This window comes from Carassius carassius, chromosome 45, assembly GCF_963082965.1.
Source record: "Carassius carassius chromosome 45, fCarCar2.1, whole genome shotgun sequence".
Lineage (NCBI taxonomy): Eukaryota > Metazoa > Chordata > Actinopteri > Cypriniformes > Cyprinidae > Carassius > Carassius carassius.
In genome coordinates, this window is record NC_081799.1 from 24344750 (window position 1) to 24355706 (window position 10957).

Here is a 10957-nt window from a genome sequence, read left to right on the forward strand (position 1 = left end):
TTATTTTTTGACTGAACTATAAACCTTGTGTAGAGTAACGTCATATTTAATTTTGGACAGGAATATAAAAAAATATAGTCAGTAAGGGACTGAAGTACCGCGTGTGCAACGGACTGTATTGTTGTTTAACAACTGCGTCTTTTCGAAGAGGAAGAAGAAGATAAAAAACTTACAGAATACAGAAGCTACATACTACAGTTTTGAAAGTTGTGACTTCGCTAAAAATCACGTGATCTTACGCGAGCCTTTATACAGTGCAGTACCATTGTAAAGACCATTAAAGGGTTAGTTCACCCAAGAATGAAAATTCATCCATGTTCTACTCACTCTTGAGGCATCCTATGTATATGTGACTTACCGTTTTCAGAATAATTCAATTGAAGTTATATAAAAAATTGCCCTTGCTCTTCCAAGCCTTTCAATGGGGGTAAGCGAGTGTTCTCAACTGTTTAGAAGATGTGAAATAAAGTGCACGCATCTGTAAAAAAAACGTCCCCACATGGTTTAGGGGGTTAATAAAGGCCCCTTGTAGCGAATCCATGCATTTTTGTAGATATAAATATCCACATTTAAAACGTATTAAACACTTTTTTTCTCACTTCTGATGACTGTTGGGAACCATAAGACGGGTGCATCTCTTTTAAAGATCATTATTTGGTGTGTTTGGTGTAACAGAATATGTTGACATGCTTTAATGTAAAAAAAAAACACATTATTTTTCAAATACTGTAAATTATTGTAGGTCCTCTATGCCTCTCTCAGTCGTTTTCTACAAAAGCCCCTCCTTCCAACAAGCACAGTCTGCTCTGATTGGTCAACTGACCCAGTGCATTGTAATTGGCCGAACACCGCAAACACTCATCGGAAATGTAATGCCCCTTTCCATAATTGTGAGCTTCATCTTTTTAAAATAAATATAAAGAAGGTTAATAATGTCCTTAGTTTAACCATCAGTTCGAGCCTGAAAGGAGAACAGTTGCGTGACAGACACAGTGATGAAGCTCAAATGTGTTTGCAGAACACAAGACACAGACGGTTAAGACAGCTGACTGGACTGTGTGACCCCCCCACCCCCACCCCGCTCTCTCAAACACACACACACAATACGCAAAACTCTGGATTTGCAACCTTTCAGATCTTTTTCATGAACCAAGAGCTTGTAACACTCCAAGGAGAAAGAAAAAATTAAAGGAAACATTTCATTTCATAATTTTGCAAACATTACTAGAACATTTCTTTCTATATACATTTCTGTTCTCTATCTGTTTTTATATGAACATTTGTTCATAACATTTGTTCTCTCCAAAGGTCTGTTCCCTATTATAGCTGGGATGTTAATATTTCAGTATTTGATTCAGTTGTGTGTGTGTTTATTTCTACTGCAACACAAATACTTTTTAACACAAATAAAAATTTTAATTAAAAGTTAGTCCTTAGGTTATGCAGCTGTTACTGAAAGAGCTCCTATTCATTAATGTGAACGAGAGGTCGACCATAAAAAGACATAATATTTAGCAAATCAATTATGCAGCTCAATACCAGTGTGTTTATAGAAGTGTGATGTAAGAAGGGTGTTGTAAATGTTTATTACAGATCATATTTATTTAAGAAGCCTAACTAATCTTTGTCTTCAGCTCGAGAAATAGTTTTGTTTTCACCTGAACAACACTACGACTTTGTTTTAAAGCAGGTACTGGGCCTATTTCCACATATTCTTCCTTTAAACGCTTCATTAGTTCCTCAACTTACTGAATCGAAACTGCTTTCCATGTGTCAACTGAAAGTCATTGTTTGTTAGCCTTTTCAAATTTTATCGAAATACATTTGGAAATGACAAAAATCACACTGACAGCACATGAAGAGATAACTCTTGTTTAAACAGTAAACACAGTAAAAACAGCATGTTGTTTTTCTCAGCAAATAATGTAGAGTAAGCAAGATGTGACTGCACAACACTGATGATTTGCAAATATGTAAATCACAGAAATTTAGGTCAGGAAACACATCATCACCATTGTAGATTAAAGACGGCATGAGGAACAACATGAACCTCTGTATATCCACCTTATGATTTGAATATAAATTACATCTTTATAGTACAGAGGAAGCACAAACTCTTCTTGTAGTGAGTCACGTGTGATTTATTCAAAATAGGCCTATAACTTATTAAATATTGCTAATATCCCCAATGTGCATTTTTATAACTACTTTAGTTACTTTAGTAGTATATGCATTATATACTCTATTATGTAAACAAATATATTATTCTTAAAAAATGTATATATATACCTATCTGCATGATAAATATCATGCAAATGATGTCACCTGAGACTCTGAGTATATTCAGCGTGACGTTAGTCACCAGTTTCAGTCGACATTGCTCTTAAAACCTGTGAGAAAAAAAGAAGAAAGAAGTTTCTAATGAATTAACACAGCAGCTCGATATTTTATTTCCCTCTTCAGGTAAAGTCTTCACGTCTCTGCTGACGTCACACGCAGGGATAGGCTGCATCACGTGGTACAACTTTCCAAACCTGGTGTGTGTTTTCCGAAAAAAAAGTAGAGGAACAAAAACCTCTTTGATAGTGGAAAAGGTAAGACGAAATCATCCTTAAAGTGTATTATTTTAACCTTTATCTATAATACACTTGTATATGAGAACTAAGCCGCATTTATAAAGATGTGATCGTTGTGGTTTTATTATAAACACATCTGTCTGTCAGTGCTGCTGCTGTTGTTGTCATGTCGTTTAGTTCCAGTTTACTAAACGTTCTTTTGCTTTAAATTTGACATATGTCTAAAATTAAGCAGGTATCGTAGTTTTGAGAGTAGATGTACGCACTATTGAGGATAAATAACCATATTTTAAACTTCGCTGACCTGTTGATCCCGCGGTGTTTTTCTTAAGCGCGCTTTGTTTCAGTTTAGCAAGGAATGTATAAATAGATTCGTTATAGTGTAACGTTAGAATTTTAAATGGCGCGAAAATGTTGTTTTATTCTTTACTGGTAATTAGTTACATTGTTGCCAGCAACCCACAAAAAAACGATTATCTTGTACTATGGTATTTATATGTCATATTATATATATATATGGTCAAAAAGCATAGCATTACTTTTGATACCTTTTAGTACTTTTTTTAACATACAGGTATTTTTGGCTCTTCGTGAATGTGTTGATTGCATTTATTCATATATAACTTTTTATTATTATTATAATTGTGTCTTTCAGGCTTTGGATTCACAAATATCATATAAATGAGGTTTGACACACTGAACTCAAGGTCAATGTAAGTCTTGCACAGTGTCTGCGTGTGAAAGGTATCCCATAAAAATGTCTTTTTTTTTCTTCCCCTCATCCATAATACTTTTCTCTTGTTGTTTCATCAGGTAAACTATGCTTAAGGAAGAGTGTAACATGGAGATTGTTGTTTTCTTTATTTTATGGTGTTGACGCAGCATTAGTAGTCTGTGATTACCCAATCAGACGTCTAGTTCTTGAACAGGCATGTTCATTTCTGTCTCTGTGGTTGTCTTGAATCTATCTGTGGTGTAAATGTTTGGGTTGCAGTCGTATCTTCTTGTGGGTTTAGAGTTAACGCTCTTGGTAGTGGATGACGGGTTACTGTTTCAGTCGCTGCTATGTTCAGGTTACAAAGTTGGACCGCCTGACCTAAGGAGCACCTGTGTCCGAGAACATATATTCTACAATCAAACCCGATTCCAAAAAAGTGGGACACTTTAAAAAAAAGGGGGGGGGGGGGGGGAAACAGAATGCAATGATGTGGAAGTTTCAAATTTCTGTATTTTATTCAGAATACAACATAGATGACATATCAAACGTTTAAACTGAGAAAATTTATCATTTTAAGGGAAGAAGAAGTTGATGAAGTTAAATGTCATGGCATCAGCACATCTCAAAAAAGTTGGGACAAGGCCATGTTTATTATTCCATTCCTTTTTTACTCACAATTTGTAAAGTGTCCCAAACTATTTAGGAATCGGGTTTGTAGATCAAGAGAAATATTTATCTCACATGTCTCTGGAATACTTGGTCAACTGTAGCATTACATAGTCAAGTATTTTTGTATAATTATGCTAACGTGTATAATTTTCCCACATAGCAGTTCTAGTTTCTGACTATGCATTTATTACTTATTAAATTCTCAATATATATCATCATTTAACAAGTTCACTTTTCTTCCCTTTAAGACACTGTTGCTCCCAAGGGGTTTGTTTCTTGTACCACTTCCTGGTATCCCGAATGGTGGTTATTTGTGTCAATAGCCTCTTATCTGCTTTGGAGACGGGTTTTTGCATAATATCTTCATGCTTTAGCTTTTTCTTGTGCTCTTTCACTTGTAGAGAGGCATTTCCTGCACTGATGAAATCATTAAGCTTTATCTTGGTATGTTAAAACCAATATACAAGCAGATAATTTTGCATACTTTGTTACAGTAACACAAACTTGTTCTAGCACATATTATCTTCTCTGTAGGCCTAGTAGTGGTTCTCAATTTTGTGTTTCCTCAATATAAACATGTTTAATAATTAACAGTATTTGATTGGATGCACTTCCTTTGACGTCAACAACAAAGTTTATGGCACTTAGGAGTTCCTCCTATTTAAAAGTTAATTAAGCTACTTATTTGTTATATCTGCAAAGGTAAAATAAAATTCAGATACTTGACCAACTGTAGAGTGCAAATCTTAAATTGAAGAAGAACTACCAGTTGAGAACCACTACTCTACAAGAACTATAACCAGTTTCTTAGATCTTTTCCTAAACCTTTTTACTTCATGTTCCTTTAAGGGAGGAGACACCATTCATCATTGTCTCTAATAACGGTTCTTGACTGGTTTTGCTTCAGGGCCCAGATTTTACATTGCACATCAACTAATGACCCAAAACTGAACCATAATTGATGCAGAAGCAAGCAAAAATGTATTTACTATAAGACAGTGTTTGTACTTCCTTTAACATCAACAACAAAGGTATCGGTAATCTGGAACCTTCTATTTAAAAGTTGTTAAGGCTACTTAATTTGTTTCAACTTTGCAAAATAGCCGGGGAAAAAAAGACAGATGCGCAGCCAAGAGTAGAAGAAATTTTAGAATTCTCAAATTTTAGAATAAAACTGTGGCTCTCACTTTTTATACAGGTATTTCTCAATAAATTAGAATGTTGAGGAAAATTTCATTTTATTTTAATAATTCAACTCAAATTGTGAAACTTGTTTATAAAATAAATTCAATGCACACAGACTGAAGTAGTTTAAGTCTTTGGTTCTTTTAATTATGATGATTTTGGCTCACATTTAACAAAAACCCACCAATTCACTACCTCAACAAATTAGAATAATTGTTAGTTTATTGAGAATCACCTGTAAACGATGTTCAGAACAGACTTCAGACAACAGACCAGTTGGGAACCACTAATCTACAAGAACTAAAACCAGTTTTCTGTATCTTTTCTAAAGCCTCTTTACTTCATGTTTCTCTAGGGATAATTGCAAATTCTGGAGGAGACTCCATTCGGCGTTGCGTCTGAAACATGCCCCACTACAACGACGTGTCCACAGGCTCACTCCCGAGTCTTCACAGCTTGACTAACCACAGGACATCTGACTCTTTATACTCCGAACCTCTTCCACCACCTCCCCTACCGAACCAGCCACCGATAGGCCCCGAGTTTGACCCCAGTGGAAGCGAGGACAACGGGGACTCAGCCATCGACATCAAACCCGTCCACCGTTTCATCCCAGACTCATGGAAGAACTTCTTGAGGTCCAGCAGCGGAAGCAGCAAGCTGAAGTCAATGTTGGGCTCGAGCAGCAAGAACACGACCACTGACGGCGTTCGTTGTTCTCCGCCGCACTCGCCGTCGGTTTCCGGTTCCTACCGAGACCAGTACGGCGGATCCGGAGGCAGTTATAACTCACGTAAAGAGCGCGAAGCAATGCTATTGGGCAACCCTGTGGAGTCCGTTGACGGGCGAACGGTGCACACTGCTTTGACATACGGCGAAAAAGTTGAGGAATACAACCAGCGCTACGCCTACATGAAGTCTTGGGCTGGACTTTTACGTATTCTTGGTTGCATCGAGCTGCTTCTTGGAGCAGCGATTTTTGCATGCGTTTGTGCTTACATTCATAAAGACAATGAGTGGTATAACATGTTTGGATACTCGCAGCCTGGTGGGGCATATGGCGGGGGTTATGGAGGTTATGGAGGCGGTTATGGAGGCGGTTATGGCAACACCTACTACACCGGACCCAAGACGCCGTTCATCCTCGTTGTGGCGGGATTGGCGTGGATAGTGACCATTATCATGCTTGTCTTGGGAATGACCATGTACTATCAAACTATCCTTCTGGACTCAAATTGGTGGCCTTTAACGGAGTTCTTCATAAACCTGGCTCTCGCGCTCTTGTTTTTGGCGGCTGGTTGCGTCTACGTAAATGACACTCTCCGAGGTGGACTCTGCAACTATCAGTACTTTAATAATGGCATCAATGGCGCTTTCTGTCGCACTGAGGCTGGGCAGACGGCCGCAATCTTTTTCCTGTTCATCACCATGATCGTGTACTTGGTCGGAGCCATAGTGTGTCTAAAACTGTGGCGGCACGAAGCGGCTCGACGACTACGAGAACGTAATGGGCAGGAGGTGAGATTTTTATATTTTGGTTTCTATTTCTGTTGCCTATTATATTCTAAAACGGTGTAGTTTTAGTATCAAGATGCTATTATAGTATTATGAATTAGTTTTTCTTGTGTTTTATTTTTTATTTTAATTTTTCTTAAAGTTTTAGTAAGTTTTCTTTGTGTTCTTGTAATTTTTATTAGTTTGTTGTATACAGTATGGTTTTACATTTAAATTTCAAGATTGAATTTTGTACATCAAGTTAAAATTAAAATATGAAACTTTGCTTTGGCAACTAGCTGGAATTTAAAAAAAAGTGCATATTATTTTATTATGAAAATAAATTTTATTTTATTTTTTCTTCGTTTAAAGTTTATTCTACTTCAGGTAACTTTTTATGTTTTAGATGTAGTTTTAACTACAATAACATTTTAACAAAAATGTAAATAAAACTAAATATTTTTCAGGTAGGCTGTAATATTGTGACATAGAGCACCATTATTGCTGTAGTATTGTTATGTCATACCTGTTCTGTTAATCATGATGTATAATTTCCAGCATATTCATATCTTCATTTGTTATAATTTAATATAGTTGCAAAAATGAATACAACAATAATTGAATCAACTCTGCTTCTGTTTAATAGATGCAGCCAAGAGATTCTCCTTCTGCTGTGCATTTGGCAAGTATTTTGGCTCTGTCTGTTCTTGTGTTTACCCATGGTGCATTGCCATCTGCTAAAAAATGTGGATGTATAGCAGTTAGTTCAAATTAATATTTCTGGGTATGTAATATAAGTCTTTGCTGCTCCAATTAGCAAGCAGACATTTCCATTGCATATATCTCTATTAGTTTAATGTTTTGCATACAGCCTTTAAGGGCAAACTGGAAACCAATTTGGATGACTTATATAACAAAATTTCTTGGTTTTGGCCCAAAAAAACCATTCCTCCAGCACTCTATTAATGATTAAAACTAAGATGGGCGGGGCTTAGTGAAGGGTCAGGACGTGATATAGTCAGAGAATATTGATGGTTATTTTTTATCCTTCTTTACACTTTAATAGGTTGTTGATGGTCCAAGGGAGCCGATGGCAGTCTCCGCGCCGGTACAACACACACACACTTCTGTCGCCAAGCCCAAAGTTGTGAAAGGGCATATTCCAGCTGGACACGCTCCTAAACCTGTGATCATGCCGGACTACATTGCGTGAGTATTTGCTTCACAATCTAATGAGATGCTTTTTATCTGTGATTGAGCTCACCCTTGTGTTTTGTGTTTCCCTGCAGTAAATATCCCACTATCCGAACAGATGAGCAGCGGGATCAGTATAAAGCCGTGTTTAATGACCAGTATTCAGAGTATAAAGAGCTGCATGTAGAAGTTCAAGCCATACTCAAGAAGTTTGATGAAATGGATGTGATGATGCAGAATTTACCGCAAAATCCCACCAGTCATATGGTCAGTCGAAATTTGCTATTAATTTGCTTATTTACTTTAGTCTGTCCTTTGAGACTTGTAATAAAATTTCATCAATTATAAATTCATGTCTCTGTATGTGTTTTGGAGAAACTATTTTTTTAATCCTAGTCTTTGCAGTATGTTTCCTAAATGTTCCTTTTTGGACACTAGAAGAACAGATGTTCAATGAATTGAATTTGAATTTGTTACTATCAAATGTTTGAAAACAGTGTTAGCTTGATAAATGTCACAGAAATGACTTGAAGCAAAGGATTTTATCTCAAAAGTTATCATGTATAAAAAATAACTTTTCACAATAGGTCACATCAGTTAGCATGAACTAACAGTAAAAAATACTTCTAAAGCATTTATTAATTTTAGTTAATGTTAATTTCAACATTTACGAATACATTGCTTCCTAAATCTAGTTAAATCTGGTCTGATAAACCTGGCATTGCTTGTTGTGAATATTGGTTCTTTGACAAATTACCTTTGGATAAAAATGTCATGCATTTCAGAAGAATAATTTAAAAAAAAAGATCTCTCATTTATGATTGTAGGAGCGTGATCGCATCAACAAAATCCTGCAGGAATATCAGAGGAAGAAAATGGTGAGTTATTGATATCCATTTGAATAGTTATTTAAAAAAAAACATAAATCATTTTTCAAAGGTTTTTTTTTATATCCCATTCTGTCACTTGCAGCATCATACATAAGCTACTTGTGAAAACAATGTGATTTTGATCGTTAAACATTTGTTTTGGGGGATTAATGTAAAAACAATTCCACATTCACAATCATAAGAGTCATATAACAACACTATTCCTACTGTTCAAATTAAACCATGCACAAGTATATGCTTGACAAGCGTGAATGTAGGCAATTTAATAATACATCTACAAAAAGTGTAGTAATCTCAGCTTAGTTTAATAGATATTGAAATCCTTTTCCTGAGAAAACCAGCACAGAAGATGTATATATCTAAAAAAAAGAAAAAAAGAAGAAGAAATACTAAGATTCTGTCTTGGCTTTACAGGCCAGTAGGTTTTGTCTGGCTGATTTATAACGTTGTGAAGCGTGAGTGCTGAAAGAAAGGAAGGAGGATGAGGAAGGGGCGGAGGCTGATTTTCCCACAGGATTTGCCCCATTGTGTCTTTTCAAGAGGAGGAAATAACTCCTCTGTGGCTCCTCTATAAAGTCAGTTTGAGTCATATTTTGAGTGATAGCTCAGGAAAATAAACCGGTCGTGACACAGTCAAGACACACAGATTTGTTTCTAGAACCTCAGCTGCAATAAAGGAATAGTTCACCAAGAAAATGTATATACTAAAATATCTTCACTCTCAGGCAATCCCAGATGAAGATGAGTTTGTTTCTTCATCAGATTTGGAGAAATGTAGCATTGCATCAGTGTGTCAGCAATGGATGCTCTGCAGTGAATGGGTGCCGTCAGAATGAGAGTCAAAACATCACAATAATCCACGGCACTCCAGTCCATTAGTTAATGTCTTATAAAGCCAAAAGCTGCATTATTGTAAGAACCAAATCCATCATTAAGACTTCTGTTTCTTCAAAGAAAAAGTTCTCTCATCTGAATCAAGAAAGAAATCTGCACAACGATTTAAAGTTAAAAACGTTTTAATGATGAATTTGTTTCTGATAAACACAACTTTTGGCTTTCTAAGACTAACTGATGCACTGGAGTGCTGTGGATTATTATGGTGTTTTTCTCAGCTTTTTGGACTCTCATTCTGACGGCACCCATTCACTGCAGAGCATCTATTGGTGAGCAAGTGATCCAATGCTACATTTCTTCAAATCAGTTCCTATGAAGAAACAAATTCATCTAAATCTTGGAGGCCTGATTTTGAGTAAATTGTCATTTTTGGATGAACTATTCCTTTAAAGACTAGTTGCTCAGTTTGGTTGTGGAATGCAGTTTAAACAATTTTAATTACCTGTGATGGTGTTTTTGTCCCAAGGATCCTTCATTTTTGGAGAAGAAGGAAAGGTGTGAGTACTTGAAGAACAAACTCTCATACATCAAGCAGAGGATTCATGAGTACGACAAAGTCATGGGCTGGAACGATGGTTACGGCTGAAGCGGGCAGCACTGGATTCAAACCTGCTGCGACGGTCCTTCATTTTCACGCCAGGACATCGTATTACACTGAACATGTGACCACTGTATCTGGATTATATTACAAACAGTAATCCAATGAGGGATCGATAACTTGCATGCTCTTAATGTACGCGCTGAGTCTTGAGCACTGACTGAAAATACTTTTTTACATTTTATATTTCACAATGCTGACTAGAAGTGCATGAATGTTTAAAGAAATACTTTGTGTTCAGTTTGTGCATGTATGCAGAACTGCTGTTTTTTTTAAACCTGAAGTTTCTTTTATGATTGTATGCACTATTCAATTCATTTTTCTGCTACTGTGTATTTGATCTGAACAACAGCTTTGTCCTTATAAATTCATTGTTTTTCTGTATATGCATGACAAGTTAAACAGGTGATTTAAATGCAAACAATGTAAAGAGTGAAAAGTCAAAGCATTTCATGCAAATTTGTTGTAATTGAGGACATGTTTGAATAAAAAAAAGCCCAGCCCGGAGGCACTTTCAGACACAACAGAGCAACTTTTCAACCTCAAAAAAATTATACATATATTTGTAGGTTAGGAAATGCAATGTTTTCTTCATTTTGATTGATTAAATTAACTTCTCTTCTAATCATCCCTATTGTTTACTTCCTGTCATTTTTAGTATATGCTTCCATTTCCCTCTGTGGCTGACTGAAACATAAACATAAAAATCTGAACTCAATACAATAACGTTCATACACTA

The 10957-nt window shown here is 36.1% G+C and overlaps 1 protein-coding gene across 2 annotated transcripts; it reads left to right on the forward strand.

Moving 5' to 3' along the window:
- Positions 1 to 3245: 3245 nt before the first annotated feature.
- On the forward strand, positions 3246 to 10742 carry LOC132127395 (MARVEL domain-containing protein 2-like). 2 transcript variants are annotated; one of them, XM_059539242.1, is made up of 7 exons: positions 3246 to 3320; positions 5504 to 6666; positions 7289 to 7324; positions 7709 to 7851; positions 7932 to 8103; positions 8664 to 8714; positions 10087 to 10742. In XM_059539242.1, the coding sequence occupies exons 2-7, from the start codon at positions 5554 to 5556 to the stop codon at positions 10204 to 10206; spliced, it is 1635 nt and encodes a 544-aa protein (XP_059395225.1). In that variant the 5' UTR covers positions 3246 to 3320; positions 5504 to 5553; the 3' UTR covers positions 10207 to 10742. The 2 variants fall into 2 exon arrangements, with proteins under 2 accessions (XP_059395225.1, XP_059395226.1); XM_059539243.1 differs by having other exon boundaries at positions 3246 to 3289.
- The last annotated feature ends 215 nt before the right edge of the window (positions 10743 to 10957 follow it).